The 17392-nt window shown below is 33.2% G+C and overlaps 3 protein-coding genes and 1 pseudogene across 4 annotated transcripts; all 4 read right to left on the reverse strand.

Annotated features, from left to right (window-relative positions):
• Positions 1–1958: 1958 nt before the first annotated feature.
• On the reverse strand, positions 1959–3896 carry LOC104734097 (uncharacterized). Its single transcript, XM_010453602.2, has 3 exons — positions 3590–3896; positions 3227–3503; positions 1959–3117 (listed from the first exon to the last, which is right to left on the reverse strand). The coding sequence occupies exons 1-3, from the start codon at positions 3894–3896 to the stop codon at positions 1959–1961; spliced, it is 1743 nt and encodes a 580-aa protein (XP_010451904.2).
• Positions 3897–4025: 129 nt separating this feature from the next.
• LOC109128046 (uncharacterized) lies at positions 4026–7641 on the reverse strand. The gene is made up of 11 exons (XM_019233725.2): positions 7557–7641; positions 7376–7465; positions 6852–6926; positions 6676–6771; positions 6551–6598; positions 6407–6464; positions 5552–5993; positions 5044–5407; positions 4548–4946; positions 4337–4460; positions 4026–4257 (listed from the first exon to the last, which is right to left on the reverse strand). The coding sequence occupies exons 1-11, from the start codon at positions 7639–7641 to the stop codon at positions 4026–4028; spliced, it is 2013 nt and encodes a 670-aa protein (XP_019089270.2).
• A 973-nt stretch (positions 7642–8614) lies between these two features.
• LOC104733041 (uncharacterized) lies at positions 8615–12434 on the reverse strand. The gene is made up of 8 exons (XM_087478126.1): positions 12246–12434; positions 10121–11949; positions 9947–10029; positions 9725–9849; positions 9513–9597; positions 9304–9430; positions 9040–9220; positions 8615–8953 (listed from the first exon to the last, which is right to left on the reverse strand). The coding sequence occupies exons 2-6, from the start codon at positions 10136–10138 to the stop codon at positions 9382–9384; spliced, it is 360 nt and encodes a 119-aa protein (XP_087334252.1). The 5' UTR covers positions 10139–11949; positions 12246–12434; the 3' UTR covers positions 8615–8953; positions 9040–9220; positions 9304–9381.
• Positions 12435–14595: 2161 nt separating this feature from the next.
• Positions 14596–15064, reverse strand: LOC109128130 (putative cytochrome c oxidase subunit 5C-3 pseudogene; annotated as a pseudogene). The gene has a single exon (XR_015575274.1). The product of XR_015575274.1 is annotated as a putative cytochrome c oxidase subunit 5C-3 pseudogene (transcript).
• Between the last annotated feature and the right edge of the window lie 2328 nt (positions 15065–17392).

Here is a 17392-nt window from a genome sequence, read left to right on the forward strand (position 1 = left end):
AGTATCCTGTTTAGGATAGAAGGGGGGGGTACCCAGACTCACTGAGTAATCCTAGATTACTCATGACTCTTCGTTTTGGCCTTGCAGGGAAGCCTAAGTGAGTCTAGAGCCGGAGCAAACGTTAGGGTACCGGATAGGGTTTTCTTGTGTTTCTTGTAAAACCCTATATTTTCTTAAACGACTAAGAGTAAAGTTTTCCGACAATCTATATATATTACTTTGATGATTTATTTTCGAGGAAATATTTTATTAAAGTGATATATTCGGTTTTCAGGAAAGCATGGCAAGTTGCAAATGATACTCGGCCTTGTCTGGGCCAACACAACGCACCAGGCCGCAAGGGTTGAAAAGCCTAAGTAACCTCGGTAGCGGGTGGGATTGTGCTAGGGAGGACCGGTCGGGAAGTCTGCAGCTTCCGTCCCTCGGCCGGATCACCTCGGTGCAGTTCCGCAAGTGGCGTCTCGTGGCTGCCCGATGACCTTTGTGGTCATAGAGCGGTTCGGGGGCGTTACAAACACTCTTGGGATTTTTTTTTGCTTATCGTTAGAAATTGAGGGAACTATATATTGAGTAAATTTTTATCCTCTCTTATCATTTGATTTCAATCCAACAATGGCATTTTATATCTCGAGTTCATTAACTCCAACCCATTTCTGGAAACCCTTAAACCCTTCTAATACCCTCTCCCCCTTTCAATTTCGGGGTTCTCTTTCTAGTTTCGTCCGTCGGAGAAAACCAGAGGGAACTAAATGAAGCTGTAAAATCAATATGTTACCTTCACGTAGAGATGGGTTGTTGATTAGTTGTTGCAGTACATCGAGCTTTGAGTCTCTTGAGTCTTCAGTTTCACGGGAAGAAGATGCTGAATCGAATCGTTTATTTGAGGTCTATCTCTCTCTCTTTTTATCTCAATTGCAAATCATGTCAAAGTCTACGTTTTTTCTTTTCTAGAATGAGAAGTGACAAATCAATTAGGATTTTGAATTGTATACATGTAGATAAGAGTGTATGTTGCATTCGTTTAGTGGAGTTTTTAAAAGCTTTGATTTGTTTATTTGGATTTTGCAGAGAATAAGGGAAGCTGAAGGAGAACGACTTAGCAACATGGAAGAGCTTGAGAGAAAAGCTAATGTACAATTAGAAAGGCAGCTTGTGATGGCTTCTGATTGGAGTAGAACATTGTTAACTATGCGAGGGAAGTTAAAAGGAACATAATGGGATCCTGAAACCTCTCACCGGATCAATTTTAATGATTTTACGAAGCTCTTAGATTCCAATAGTGTTCAATACATGGAGTATTCAAATTACAAAAAGACCATATCAGGTTCGAAGTTATAGAATATTTTATACTTGCAGTGTTTTTTTTTTCTATTTGAGAAGGAATTACAGAACGCGATTATAAGTCCAATCATTCTTTTTAAAGCAAGGTTAACAGCTTTCACCCTGAAGATGACTCTGTTGCCATTCCTCATAGTTGGAAGGTATGGTTTCTTATTATCTCTTCTACCTGCTTAAAATCATCTCCTAACATGATTAATATTCTTTTAAGAACAAAAGACACGAATAGAAAACGTTGCATTGTAGTAAGCTGTCTGGTAAATAAAGAAAAAAAAAAACAGAAACGATTCAAGCTTGTTTGATTGACTAAACAACATAAGGGTTCTTGATAGTTGTAATTGAGATTTTACAAAGGGAGAACTGCATCTCAAGCTTTAAAGCACTCATCTGCACCTTGAATAAGTGAAAAAAAAAAAAAACTTATTAGAAAATTTTCATTAAGTACTATATATATGGATAGAGGATACTTATAAGAACTAAGTAGTAAAATTAAGCCGTTTTCTATCTGAGTGATGTAGGACATACCTCATATGTTTTGGAATATTTCTTTGTACACAACGTTTGTTGTTGTGTTTATCCTTTCACCATTTTCATCAACGATAAGAATCTTCAAGCCCTTTCTACTCTTGACTCTTGACACTGCAACATACAATTGACCATGTGTAAATACTGGTCTCGGCAAGTATATCCCAACATGGGAGAGACTGTCCCTGACTCTTATTAATTGTCATCGCAAAGCAAGGAGCTATTGGGAACTGTCTTCGCTGAAGCCGGAAAGGCAATCTAGAATCTGTAGGCATTAAGAGCATTCTTGGAAGATAGACTTTGTTGCCGATGTTATTCCCAGTGAGAACTTTTCCTTCAATGACATGTTTTCCAAGTTGAGTTATTTGCAGCCTGGTTCCATTACATAACCCGTATTGCTGGTCGATGTTTCGTAGCAACATAACAGGAACGCCCTTCTTCCATTTCAAAAGATGGTTTGGCAATCCAGAACACTTAATTGAATTAAGGTATTCTGTTGAGAGACCATCATCTCTCTTGCTGGAAGTATCTGAACTGCAGATCTTATCTGAACTATAATACTGATGTGATTCCCCTGGAAGAAGATCCATCATGTAATCGTTTACCTCATCAACAACATCATTTGTAGGACATAGTATCGCACGTTCTTTGAAATAATCTCCATCATCAAGATTGTGAAGCAAAGACGGATATGTGCTAAGTGCGGTTGAATTAACTGGATCCATAGAGTCTTTCAGAAGCATATCTTCAGGTATATCAATCACCGCTTCACCGTCGTTTGGCTCATAAAGTTTATCATCTCCAAGTTTTAGTATCCACTCAGAAAAATCTTTGATGAGATCCACTTCTAATGGATCTGACTCCACAGTAAGTCTCCTGTTTTTTGTTAATGTAAGAACTTGGCAAGAGTTCCACAAAAACGAAGAAGATAATGAAGCTTGAACAATCTGTTCTCGACTACCCTTAGGTACCATTGGTAAAATCTGACGAAAATCACCTCCAAAGACAACAGCTTTACCTCCAAAAAGTTTTCCAGGGTTCAGAATATCTCTTAAAGATCGATCTAAAGCTTCAAAACAATGTTTATGCATCATTGGTGCCTCATCCCAGATGATCAACTTAGCTTCTTCAATCAAAGCAGCAATATCGCTATCAGCAGAAAAGGTGCAAGTGGAAGTCTCGTGTACCTGTATCGGTATTGAAAATCGAGAATGAGCCGTTCGACCACCTTCTAATAACAATGCAGCCATTGCACTTGATGCAACATTTAGGACAATCTCTCCTTTTGAACGAATGTATGTAGATAGGGTTTTCCATAGAAACGTTTTTCCTGTGCCTCCAAATCCGTAGACAAAGAAAATACCTCCTCCCTTTTGAATCCACTGCACCAACTATACTATCAAATATATTCTTCTGATCAAGGTTCAACAAAGGTAGCAAACGAAGAAACTCCTTTTGACATGCATGCCTGTCGTAACATAGTTCATCACTTATGAGTCTGTTGATTGCAGCTAGGATATTATTATTATCCGGAAATGGTAGTTCAGTGAAATTTCTTAGAGAACTTCCATTAGAGAGTAAAAGCCTTTCAATCTCAAACAAAGTTTGATTCTTGATTTGCTCATCGGACATAAGATAATCTGCAAGTAAAAATATATAATATCAAATCTAGTTAAGCTTGTATAAAGTTGTATATTATTATGCTTTAAAACTCATGAATATGTACCTGGTGTCCTACGGATTTTCCGCTGCATATATAAGATATCTTCAGAGAGTAAATGCCACGTTTCTAACCAAACATGGTTTGGTCTTGACAAACTTTCTGAAAGAAGAAGCATAACAAATAGTCTTCGCATATAGTGTGCTGATCCCCACTGACTTGCTTTAGTTATTGCACCAATATACTCTGAGTCATCATCAAGAAGATTCAGAGCAAAACATGCTTCCTTGTAGGAAGGATATATGATTTCATCAACAGTGCATAAATCATCAAAATTTGTAGCTCCCTTTGCTTTGTTTAGAATCATCCTCATGTAGAACAATTTACCCGCAGCTGGAGTAAAATGATGTATTCTCCCGAACGAAACTTTTCTTCTTCTGATTGTCCATTCTTTGTTTCTCTTTTTCCACACAAACCAAGAAGGAAATTGAGCATAAGTGAGTTATTTTGCGAATGCTAATTCCTCATCTTCCGAGCTGTTAATTTTCATCGACTCTAACAAATGCGAGGTTTGATTTCCTTCTTTAGCTAGGACATCATCAACATCTTCATCCTCGTCGTAACATACAATATGCTCTCCTTCTAGATGAATATTCAGTCTTTGAATATGAACGCTACTATAATGTATTTCAAATCCAAAAATCCTCCAAGCAGCTTCACACGGTGCAATGTACCTATAAAGAAATTAGATAAATGTAAGAAAAACCTTCAAAAAACAAAAGACGTAGTATAAACTCTTTAAAAATACTTCACCTGAAATCATAGAAACGCTTAATTTCATCTATAACTGGTTCTACTACCGGGTCTGAAGATCCATCATTTTCTACTTGATTGTGCAGCTCAACATCATTTCTTTTTAGATTGTCCTTTGCTGTAGCTAAGACACGATCATTTCCCTTGTTGATGTATTTGAATAAATACTTTATTGCTTTTGTTTAGTTGCACCATTCAACATTGATGTGACCTTGATACTTCAAGAGTAGATATGGGTTGTAAGGAACGATATATCGGTTGTCTAGCAAAGTTCCATTTTTCTCAACTGATCGACCATCATCTCTTCGCTTGTAAACTGGGAATCCATCTTTGTTGATGCAAGTGCTGCTGTTGAACTCTTTAGGAAACTTTTTCGTGCACTTTCCTTTATCCATACATGGTGAATGTGGATTTGCAACCCCACATAGTCCATGTATCATAAATTCTTTGACAACATTGTAGAGTGTTGGATTTGTTGCTTCGTCTGGAATTTCAGCAGAAATAACATTGTCAATGACATCAGTTGTTATCAGTTTTGATCCCTTCTGTAAAAATAGTAGAATATGGACATGTGGCAGTCCTCTTTTCTGAAATTCTATAGTGTACAAAACTGCAAAAAAAAAATAGAAGGCAAAAAAATTCAATATGATATATCTAAACTTAAAGGCAATTATTCTAACAAAAACGAAAAGTGTTAGTATTTTTACCTGCTGTTGCAGGACCAAAAACATTATTTTTTTTTATATCAACAATCAAAGTGTCTAGCTTAATCTTGAAGATTCTAGACACAATATCAGCTATGTCTGTTGATTGGTGACCTCGAGCTTGTAGGTATCTTGTGATTTCTGGCCATTTTGGATTGCAAGTGAAAGTAATAAATAGATCAGGATATCCAAAGTGCTGACAAACTGCCATTGCATCCATATATATTTCCTGCGTACATTGTGCGCTACCGATAAAAGTAGATGGTAGAACCATTCGCCTACCAACCTTTGAGGTGTTCATGTTTCCTTTATCAGCAGCCGCCTCGACGTTTACGTATTTATTAACACGTAAAGCCTTTTGGTTGAGCTTCAAATATCATATTCTTTCTGCCTCTATCATCCTCAATCCATCTACCAGAAACTGCTGAAATAACTTGCGGGAGCTCGTTAAAGTTGTGGGATGATTTGGACGTTCCATGAGCTTGTATGCAAAAAATTCACTCATACTAACCCTGGTACGTGGATTTGTGGATCCTGATGTAGTCCTCTTGAGTTCTAGATAAATATGGTAACCATCTTCTCCAAAAGGAAACAAAAGTGGATATTGTAATGGAAGATATCCAGCGTGAAGTTCACTGATTCTTTTTAATTTCCCTTCCATTGTTTCCAAAATAATGTCTCTTGGCTCCATTTCTAGATCGAAATCCCCAACATATAAGGCAGCAACTTCTGATGTAGTAGGAAGATTGTATGTTTTACCACTTTGAGCACATGCAGTTCGCCTTGAAATCAACTTTAGCTGAACATTTGACGAAGCTGTGTCTTGAAAACGATCTTTGGTTGTTCTCAGAATCTTCGAGTATGGATTAAAATCATTTAGCATGTTTTTGATATCTTCCACAATATCATCTCGTAGGATTTTTGATTTTGGTAATTTACCTGTTCTCTTTTCACTACAAAAAATTATGTGATTAATTTTTAGAATATGAATGCGTCTATCCTGTTCTGGTTCTCGTTCTCATTGTCTTGTATATACAGTTGATTGTATTTAGGAGATTTTCCTGGAGGAGGAAGTAAACTGCCAATCCGATGACAATTGTGACCATGAAGTCGGTAAACATTTGGTCCGCGTCCTTTGTTCACTGATGTGTCAATTGTTCCACCCATGGATGTGAATGCGAACATTAAATTATAGGGTATAATGTTCTCCATGAAATTTTTGCTTTTTTCATCACCTTTGAGCATGAGATCTTTAAGTTTCTGGGGAGGTTATGGTGGTAGTGGCAGATCAATCTTTCTGTGCATACAACATAGTGAGAACTTTGGATTAGATTTTTTGCTTCTTTTGTCTATTCGCTTGTTGTACCACATTAAAGCTCCACAATGCTCACAACTGTAGGTTGCATCTCCATTTTCATCATATACTGTTCGAGAAAGTATAACTTAAATAACTATTGTAGCATATTCATAAGTGATAGGTTCATAATAAAATAATGAGGTTTGAGCTTACCTTCTGGGTTATATAGTGAGTTAAGTGAGCGTGATGATGATGCATGGTCTACAAAATTTGAATTAAAACAGTTTATAATTTACTGTCACTTTTTCTTAAATTAGGATGTTGATGATTAATTGTACCTTTCGATGGAGCTCCTTTGGGATTGTCATTTCTCGATTCAGGTGCCATATATGGTTCTTCAACGTTTTCATCCAAGTTATTACCTGAAGCAGAAGCTGAAAAGAAGGTATGATATTTAAGATACTGCTTGAAAACAATATTTTTACATGATTCTGGTTGTGAACAATATACTTACATGATTCTCCATTCTTTCTTTTAGCTTTCGTCTCTTTTATAATACACATCCGTTTCATTCTTGGAGATTCATGTTCTATTAAAAGCATTAGAAATAAGTAGTGTATGAGATTATACAAAGATGATGCATGGTCTGCAGAATTTGAATTAAAACAGAGTTTATAGGATGTTGATGGACACTATGTACCTTTAGATGGAGCTGCTTTGGGATTATCATTTCTCGATTCAAAATGACGTGCCATATATGGTTCTTCAACGTTTTCATCCAAGTTATTACCTGGACCAGAAGCTGAAAAGAAGGTATGATATTTATGATACTGCTTGTAAACACATTTTTTACATGATTCTGGTTGTGAACAATATACTTACATGATTCTCCATTCTTTCTTTTAGATTTCGTCTCTTTTATAATACGCATCCGTTTCATTCTTGGAGATTCATGTCCTATTAAAAGCATTAGAAATAAGTGTGTAATCATCATAATATAAGGTTCCAATAATATATAATCTTAGCAGTTGAGAATACCATTTGTTATATCGATCAAGATATTAGGAGAAACTCTGTTTGGCTGTATTGGTGATGTTGAGTTGGCTTCAGAATTAGGAGGGATGTTTTCTGCAGATATAAGATAGGAAATAAGTTAAATGGAACCTTATTTTCATAAATAAATGAGATAGAAGAATAGGTTTTCATGGTTTTGTACTACCTTGATCTTCTCTTTGTTTATTTTTCTTCTCTGAACGAATTGTCATCCACTCCAACCTTCTTTTCTTTGGTGTTGATACCTTCATCTTTCTCTGTCTATGATGATTGAAAGAGCTTTTATTTGAATCAGTTTCAGGTTGATATGAACATTAGAGAACTGATAATTGGAACTGAACTGAGACCGTATTGGAAAAGTATGAAGATGCAAATGGTGGAGAAAGAGTAACTATCGAGTACTTTGTATTTAGGTGGTTTGATTAGAATAGATAATTATGGTAACTGTCAATTGTAAAAATAAATGGTAGATACAGTTAAAAGTGTAAATATATAAAAACGGTTCATCCTTATCTTAATGAAGTATTAGTTCTTTGTCTTCACGTCATAATGTTATTTTAAAATTTTAAAAGAATTGTTGCATATATTGTTTTTGTTTCATTTTCTTCCACCACTCAAAATTTGGTTAAGATTTCTTATATTGTATCATATAGTTTCTATTCATAGTTTATGAAAATTCATATTAGAACATAAAGATATTCACTTGCATAAATATGTAAAAATTTACATGGTAATACCCTAAAAAGAAAATCATAAATTGAAAAGTGATAATCGTCCTAAACTTGAAGATAAAAAAAGATAATCCTAAGTCCTAACAAAGTAAAATAAGAAACACATAACAACTTTTTCCTACAATCACTTTTTTCCTTCTTAATCTGATTCTTGGACATTAGCTTAGGCTTCGTTGATGATTTTTGCACATCTTTAGATGCTGGGAAGGATCTTTTTTCTTGTTGGAGTTGGGATGGAAATGTTACAACCCTTGTTGGCATCGTTGTCTATATTTATGACTGCAGAAGACATGTTTTCAGCCTGAAAGACATAATTTGTTAAGTAATCGTACAAAAGTATGAATGAGTAATAAATAAAGTTTATAACCTGAATTGAGGTCCCAATTGAAGTTCCAGTTGAAGTTCTAGATACAATGATTATTTCTTGGTCATTAGCATTCTAAAAGCAACCATCAAAGCAAATAATAAGAAAAAAATAAACTTATGCATTAAATTCAATAACATTTAATTTTAACTTACCAAAGTAGAATCACATTCAGAAAAACTCTGAACAATGTCTGGAACATCAGTAAGACTTATTACTTTGTATGAAGAAGATTGATTATGTTTTGCATCTTCTTTAAGCATGATCTTGAAAACATATTCATTATGTTTTTCATATATATTACAAAGGAAAGATATGATGATAAAAATGGTAATTAGATAAAGAGGAAATGAGAGTACATGCACTTGTTGCTCAAGCAATTCATATGCAGATTTTTTAATGAGTGGAATGACCACATCATCAAATAAAATTAATGAAGTGCTACCAGTGTTGTCTGTTGCCTTGAACCTGCAAGAGTAGAGATGGTTCATAAATATACAAACTCAACACCAACATAGATTAACATGTCAACAAATACTTAAAACATGAATAACCTTGGTTGCGTCGTGGTTATCTGTTTAGCACATTTCACACAAGAATACTTGTCTGCTTCTAGTTCTTCAGTTTCAGGTTAAAGTATTGAGTCACTTTTGTACAGCAAATCATACACCAAATGTAAAACCATGAAGTTTTTGGTGCCAGGGAAATTGATGCTAGTATGTTGCAGCTCTTAGCCTAGGTTTTAATAATGAATATGTTTAGTAGATAAAAATAACAATGTTAAACAATGCCATAGGTATGTATAATTGTATTCTTACCTGGTAACTTTTCATGAGGTCGATGATAGTTTTCTTTTCAGATAAGAGAAACGACTGTTTGGAAATTTGAATTGAGCTTCAAGATTTTATTTCAGTAATAGATGTTCTTGGTTCCTCGGTGCACAGCCTAAAAAAATACGGGAGTTTATTCAGATGAAAGTATAGGGCAATGAAATTTAGGAGAAGAAATGTTATCTAAATGTACTTACGCTTCTTGAAACTGGAGAATCTCTGGTAGAGGAGAATTGATATAAATTTTTGTTGTAAATTTTGAACTTTGAACTGTGCCTTTACCTGGAAAAATAAAGTTAAACGTATGAGATATCTCATCTTTCAATTTGTCTAATATACGTCAAACAAAGATAATGACACTGTTTTGAAATAAGTGAGAGAAAGTGGTAAATTGCATAATAAGGTATACCTTGATATAACAAAGTCTTCATTAAGCTTCCAAGGAATATAACAGGACCAGATGGTTGGGAGTTAATATTAAAGTGGACATCTTCTGCAACTTTACCCCATAAGGCAACATCAATTAATGAATCCCTGAGAAAAAAAAGTAAAGGACCTTAAAGAGCTGATAAACAAATATTTAAAATATAGATTTTAAAGATGAACTAACGGTGGATAGAAAAAGAATTACCCAAAATCCTTGAGCTGAAGATTAAGCAATTTTGTGGGACCTTCGGTAGTAGTGAGATTCTTAACTTCATTCATTCGAACAATCTCCCCAATAATGTTTACAAATTAGAAAAACTATATAGAGAAATAACATGTAGAAAAATATTTGTAAAAAACAATGGTGGAGATAACGTACCGATGAATATAGTATCATCGTTTGTTCTTGCTAGTATCTCAGAAAAAGGACAGAAGTTGAAAGACGCTTCTAGATTAGAAATTTCCTCGCTCGGTTTAACACATGTGTAGAATAGGAAATTGATCTTGTAAGGATGGTCACAAGATCGAAAATTTCCAAGATTGGGGCATAATTCAAAGTTCATAAGAACACAACAATCCCCTTCTTTTAAGTCCTTCTAAAATTTTGAGAGTAATTTTCCTTTTACAGAAGCTTGTATCCTACTTCCCTGTTTCAAAATAAAACAAAAGAACTTGTCATAGAGTTTTTTAAAAATTAGTGCAGACATTTAATAGAATAAGATAGATTAACTTAGAAAAACAGGTAAGTTTTGCTTGTTTCACTGGCCTAACAACTAAAACGTTAAACATAGTAATATTAGATATTGAAAATTGCATAAGTGAACTTTAACATATCTTTTTGTCCACAAGGAGAAGATCGATTCCTGAAAATTCATCTGGTTTATCTTTTTTGGGAATCCTCAAAGACGGACAATTCGAACATTGATTTTACATGGATCTGATGCTAGTGTTAACTGGGAAATAGGTGTAACGCCCGTGTCCCAAAAATTAATACGTAAATGATTGGTAGGGAACTGAAGTTGAATCGGTTTATTCTGGTTGGTTTAGGAGGAGTTGTTAATTAAACCAAGCTCAATTATATATGTGATCATATGGTTTAATTGAGTTTTGTTTATTAAACCGAAACTAAACCAGCCTAAACCAAAAGCCCTAATTTTACTCTTTTAATAAAAAAGGGAGCAACGAGCTTCGGGGCGGTTACGGACGATGAGAGTATACCCTAGGTGGACGTCGAAAGAGAAAGAGATGTAGGTGGAGAGAGTGGGATGTGGTCAACGTGTTGTTGTGATTCCGTGTAGGGTTGTGGTGACGATAGAGATGAAATGGGAGAGGGGTCGTGAGAGGAGTACGGGTCTAGAGGAGTTATGTTTGTTTCTTCCTAGACAAGTAATTCGCTGGAACTGTGAAATCTGGCTTAAGTGTGAACCCTAGAAACTGTTCCGAGATGGCTCCTTCTAGGCGGCGTTTGGGGGTTCAAAACTTGTTTGATGAAGACGAAATTCGGTAGAGATACTCGTGATAGTACGGGCTTCATATCCCACGGTGGAAATTCGATTTCAACGGTTAGTTTACGAATTATTTGAGTGTTTATATAAGCTTTTTTATGGATTGAATTGTGTTAAGTTGTGTTGTTGGTTGATCCAACAAGCTCGGTTTGAGCTAGAACCTCTTTAAGCTTATGAAGCAAGGTCGGGGTGGTTGTAGAACCAAGTTAGAGCTCAGGAATGTCGGCTTAAAGCTAAGACGATGAATCGAAGGATTAGTTGGAGAAATGTTTCCGTGGCTGGACGGAATGAACTATTCCAGCCCACCTCTCTTGTTACTCGGTCGCTAGGGGTGGTTGGTTGTGCGACTCAGTAACTAGATGAGGTGGTGTTTGAGATATATGTTTAAGTGGCTTGCTTTGGTGGATCGTGAAGTGGCTAGTTGGAGGAGTAATCAGAGTCTATAAATGTAAATGCTTATGGAGCTGAAGTAGATTTGTATGATTACTGTTAGTAGCTCCAGAGTATGAGATAGGTTGCTCTAGATAGTATTTGTGGAACTTTTGTCAGAAGCGGTTGATGCCGGTTGTCTTGTCAGAATTATGGGGTTTGGGTGAGATTATCTCCCGTGTGTCCTGTAGAAGGATTGGAAATCCGGGTGCGGTCGTTTCAATAGGCGTAATATCAAGCGGCATATCTGGAGAATGAAGTATCGATCAACAAGCTGCAATTCCAAATCAAAATGTAAGAATCATAATTCTGAAAACTAAGAAAACATTGTGAAATTTTCAATTGGATAGGATCTTCGATTTCAAACAGCAATGAAATACCTAAATCATATGAAATTCGATTGAATACAAACAGAAGAAGAAAGCTATTAAAACCTAAATCAATTTGATTGAATACAAACAGAAGAAGAAAGCTATTAAAACCTAAATCATAAGAAAATCGATTGAATACAAATAGAAGAAGAAAACTATTAAAACCCTAAATTCAGAATAGAGGTTTCGTTTTTTGTACCCGATTAAAGGAAGCAGAAAGAGGGATGAGAAAAGGAAGAGATTGAAAGCTTTTTGTATGAAATCAGCTCGTTGATCCATAATTGAACTTATTATGGCGAAGTGGAGATCGTGGGTGAAGAGGCGTAGCAGTTTTCTTCTTTTGTGTTTTTTTTTTCTCTGTTGCAAAATTAAAATAAATGTTTTTTTTGTTTTAAAATGAAATATGTTAACCAAAAATTGTGAAAGATGATAATTTGGGACTTAAGACAGGTGTGAAATGGAGAGAGTGGCAGTTAATTGAGACTTTACTTGTGACTTATAGAATAAGGATTTGACGTTACAGGTTTGGTCTTGTTTTGGTATCATATTCGTTTTTTACATACAAAATTTTACACTCTCAATTTTGATTAATCCACATTAGTATAATATATAGTAAAATAAGCAACGGCTCTTAATTTATTAAATTATTTTTACTTATGGAAATTTTTTTTATTATACTTAAGACATATAAAAAATTGTATAGTTTGTTTTTTGTTGTTTTATTTATAAAGTATTTTTTTCTCTTTATATATAATAATGTTAGTTTGGTACAGTTTTAATGATATTTTAAATTCACATTAATGTCGAGCATAGCCCGTCATGCTATATAAACCATTACTAGATTTTCACCCGCGGTACACCGCGTGACTAAATTATAAATTAGTTTATTTTTAAATGATAATTTTTAATTTATTTAGTTTTCAAATTACCAATTAATTAAATTTTATCTAATTCATTTATAATTTTGTTTAGAATTTTTTCTTCTTTTCCTTACGTTTGATACACTTTATAACCTAGTTACATTAAATTTGTTATTAGATAAAATGTAAAATTTTAAAACACTTAGTTTTGTTTTCTATAATTAAATAGAGGTATATGCCTATATGGTATGTTAGTGTATATTTTTATGTATATACATTTTTTTTTTTGAATATTAAGAATGTGTTGTAGTATGTGTAATATTTTGTAGTTCATATACTAAATCATTTATAAGTTAATTTTCCAAACTATGACTACAAATCTATAGTATATGAAATAAATTAATAGTTTTAGTGTTGGTTCTATAGTCCAAACTCGCCATGCTAGGCGGATCACGCAACATGTTCAAAGATTTTTAATCTGCAAAAACTGATCATACGAAATCCGTGAAAGTAAAATATAAAATGTGAGACTAAAAGTCACTTTTTCAAATCAGTTTTTCAAATTTTTAAAGAACAATACTTCTTCACTCACCTCCTTATAAAATAAGGAAATAAATTTTTTTATACATTTATATGTTTGTTAACTTTTAAACACTTAGTTTCTATAAAAAAAATCAAATATAAGTAGAGTTAATTTGTTTATTAAATTAATTATTTAATACCAATGGCATACCTGTAAATACGTGTCAACTTCAGGATTTATTTTATAAATGTCTCCAAAAATATATATAGATAATATAATCAACAATATATATAATTTTGAAAATACATATGTGAGTTAATGCCAATAAAATTTTACATATATCTTTTTAAATAATATATCGATCATAACCCGTTCTGCTATATACACTACATGATAATATTTTTTATATTTTTTCTCTAATATTATAGTACTTTTTATATTTTAAATTTATTATTAAAATATTATGTTTTTTTCTAGTATTTTATATATAAAGTATCTGGGTAAATGGCTAAATTTATGGTTGTTATTCGTTGTATGTGTAAACGAATTTTGAATGTGCAAGGGTGGGTTAGGGTTGGAATACACATCTTATTTAACTCGACATGTAAACCAATCCCCAAAAATTATACATCTTTACTCATGTTAACTCTAATTTCTATTACATGATATCTGTATCTGAGTTAAAAAATATTTAGATTATTTTCAATTTTTTAGTCAAAAATATTGAAAATTTTGGCTACTAAATAGTCAACTAGATTTGTTAGACCATGATTATCGGTAGTATATTAGAAAGGGAGTTCTTAAATTTTTTATGAATTAATTGTGCATTATTTGGAATATAAGAACTCATAATTTCTTAGATAAAATTTTCTCTTTTATTGGTAGGTTCTTATTTTTGGTCTCTTATTTCTGAAAATATTATTTTTTAAACTTTAAAAATTTTAAATAGAATAGAAGTAGGATAAATGTATAAATATATAAGATTTTATTAAATAAGAAAATATTGTATTTTAATTAATTTTCAAACATACAAGACATAATAAAAACATTAATAAATATTAAAATAGAAGTGCAATTTATAAATGGAGAGAAGGATTAATTTTAATACCAATTTGCTCCAAATTTTGCCCAAATATTCTCAACCAAATCATCTTGCAAGTGTTTAATTTGTTTTAGATAGTGGCAAAATCAAAAATATTTGGGATCTTGTTTTGGTAAATAAATAGGCGTTGACAAATAATGTCATCATCAAATCTCCCTCTATTACTAACTTACTCCTCTGCAACAACAACACCAATATATCCTTTCTCAAGCAAATCATAGAAGGCTCTTGTTTTCCTCTGCTCGTTCCAGTGATGCATTTTCCATAGCCCACCAGCCGCAAGCCATAGTGCGAGACCGTTTACTAACTCCTTCACAACACTTGGACCTTTCAAAGTTGCATGTGCGATCTTGTGCCCAGCCATCTCTTTACTCACTCTACTCTGCTCACTAAACCAATCAAACATTGCAACAAGGCATCATTAAAATTTAGCACATCATTTTTCGGATATACACACATAATAATAGTGCTATAACTGCAATACTTCCCTCATTCATCATTTTTAATTACCAATTGAACCTAAAAGAGATTCTCGTAGTTCAACCAACACAATCACACGTATTATAAAACTTGTTTTCTTCTGGCCGGCTATATAGTTAACGCATTGCATACGCAAACCATAGATCCATCACTCTATATATACATATACATAATATATATACACACAAAAAGCTATATATAGAGAATACACTAACAACACATTCTATTCTTATTACAAAACAAGGAGAGAGATAACCAATTTCTCTCCCTCGTCAAAATGTCCTACAAGGTTCACGTAGGGAGCGTTGAGATGGAGGAAGGTTTGAGCAAGACGAAGTGGATGGTTCTAGAACCTTCTGAGAAGATCAAAAAGATTCCGAAAAGGCTTTGGAGGGTCGGAAAAGATGATCCGAGGAGAGTGATACATGCCCTTAAAAATGTGCTATAACTGCAATACTTCTTCTATAGTCTCACAAGTACATGAATGAGGGAATCATAAACATCAACCAAAAACTATGCCTAGAATCAAAAAAGCTTCAAACATCAACAAAGCAAGACAGAGACCTATTAGATAAGGGCAACTAACTGATGATAAAGAAGCACAAGGAGACTATATAGGGAGAATTCTAGGTCAGCAATCAATAGTAGAAAGCAACCCCACGCCTTTAAAAATCGACCCATCAGAATTATAGTTCTGCCAACTATAATAGTATAATATAGTTGTGGCCACGCCTATAATAGTATATATAGAACAGTATGCCAACTATAATTCTGCTTTCTGAGTTCGCAAAAACAGTGGCCATGCGAAACTGGAGGATATGAAAAGTTATAGTGTTGAATAGATTTATAGACTATAACTCAAAAACGTGGTCATCAATTCAAAATGTATAAAAACTTCTTTTGTCAAACTGTTCTACTTAATTAGGCACTACTGTTCGAATATATGGTCAGAGCTTAGTTTGACCAAACTTGAGAAAAGTTCAATATCGAGCAATTTTAAAAAAAAACTATTAAAGTACCTCGTGTCTTGTACATCAATTACACAGTAATGTTTTTCCCTATAAGGTATTGATTGGTTCTTCCCTTGCTATCCTAAAACAGTATGTTTGCAAGCGGTTGCGATAATTAGTGATTGATAAAATAATCAATCGTTTTAAATCGTCAATGATAATAATCATAAAACCGCTTTATACTACCGTATGTTGGACCGTTTAAAATCGTTCGATATTAAAAGTTATTTCCTGCAAGCATTTATGGTTGCGTGAGGTTGCTGTGAGGGACTTATAAAAAAAAACCAACAAAATTTAATTTTAATTATAATTAAAATATATATATATATATATATTTCGTATTATATATATTTGTGCATATCTCTTATTCATTCACTAGTTCTTTGGGTAACACTTAGAAAAGTTTTCATCGCATCGTCTCTTGCATGATATTTCTAAGGACAATCCAGAAGATTTATGATTATGAATTCAAGCATATATATATATATATATATATATATATATATATGTCGCAGTTTGTCACATGATGCAATTTTTGGTGACAAACCAAATGCATAAAATAATAAACATTTCACTTTAAAATTTGTTTTTGATGATATTTTTGTGGTTTTTGTAATTAATCAATTAAATATTTTTATATTTTATCATAATAATATAATTTTTGATGGTTTTATACCTTTTTATAATTATATATTACATTTATTTTTGATCATTTTTTATTTTTGCTGATCAATCAGTCATAAAATTCACACAAACACACCTATTTTTTAAAATACTAAACCAGTGGTTCTAAACATTTAGTATTGCTTGAAACCACATTTATCTGATCGTTTTCTCAAACTCCCAAAACTGCAATCACAATCGTTATGTTAAAACCAACTAGGCACTAAAATAATCAATACTTTTTCAGAAGTTTAAAAGTTAAAATTCAAAAAATTACATGCTTTAGTTGCATACAATAAAAAAATTATACATGTACTACTTGGTCAAATTTTGACTACTAGTTATTATTGTAGTGTCACCCCAAATATAGTGGACAATGATATGAAAAAGAAACAAAAGCAATGGAACCAAAGAATGTATACCGTCTTCAAATAATGTTGGTTCGTGCCGACTTGAAGCGTTGAAAGAACTTTAGAATCTTCAAAATGGCTTTGTTTTGTTTGATAATGACAGATTGACGACAGGCATAAATGTGAATAATATTTGGAAGGAAAAAAAATTAGAAGTCTCTCCAGTTTTCCTTTTGTTTAATTTACACTATATCGTTTCAAGAAAGACAACCGCGATGACACATTATAGATATCAAAAACGTGATTTAGTTTGGAGTTAGTTAGTTATGTTACATGCTACAGAATTAGCTAGAGAGAT

This window comes from Camelina sativa, chromosome 12, assembly GCF_030686135.1.
Source record: "Camelina sativa cultivar CO46 ecotype springtype chromosome 12, ASM3068613v1".
NCBI lineage: Eukaryota > Viridiplantae > Streptophyta > Magnoliopsida > Brassicales > Brassicaceae > Camelina > Camelina sativa.

What these genes read in the sequence shown, in the direction of transcription:
- LOC109128046 (XM_019233725.2), bottom strand. Translation starts at nt 7,641, where the DNA reads ATGAAGGTATCAACACCAAAGAAAAGAAGGTTGGAGTGGATGACAATT. An exon ending in CATTGTGGAGCTTTAATGTG is followed by an intron (nt 5,994 to 6,406) that starts GTACAACAAGCG and finishes AATTTTTTGTAG; the next exon opens with TGAAAAGAGAACAGGTAAAT. An exon ending in TCTACTCTTGAAGTATCAAG is followed by an intron (nt 4,461 to 4,547) that starts GTCACATCAATG and finishes ATCGTGTCTTAG; the next exon opens with CTACAGCAAAGGACAATCTA.
- LOC104734097 (XM_010453602.2), bottom strand. Translation starts at nt 3,896, where the DNA reads ATGAGGATGATTCTAAACAAAGCAAAGGGAGCTACAAATTTTGATGAT. An exon ending in GAAAATCCGTAGGACACCAG is followed by an intron (nt 3,504 to 3,589) that starts GTACATATTCAT and finishes TTTTACTTGCAG; the next exon opens with ATTATCTTATGTCCGATGAG. An exon ending in GTGGATTCAAAAGGGAGGAG is followed by an intron (nt 3,118 to 3,226) that starts GTATTTTCTTTG and finishes TGTTGCATCAAG; the next exon opens with TGCAATGGCTGCATTGTTAT.
- LOC104733041 (XM_087478126.1), bottom strand. An exon ending in GAAGACTTTGTTATATCAAG is followed by an intron (nt 9,598 to 9,724) that starts GTATACCTTATT and finishes TTATTTTTCCAG; the next exon opens with GTAAAGGCACAGTTCAAAGT. An exon ending in ATTCTCCAGTTTCAAGAAGC is followed by an intron (nt 9,431 to 9,512) that starts GTAAGTACATTT and finishes GTATTTTTTTAG; the next exon opens with GCTGTGCACCGAGGAACCAA.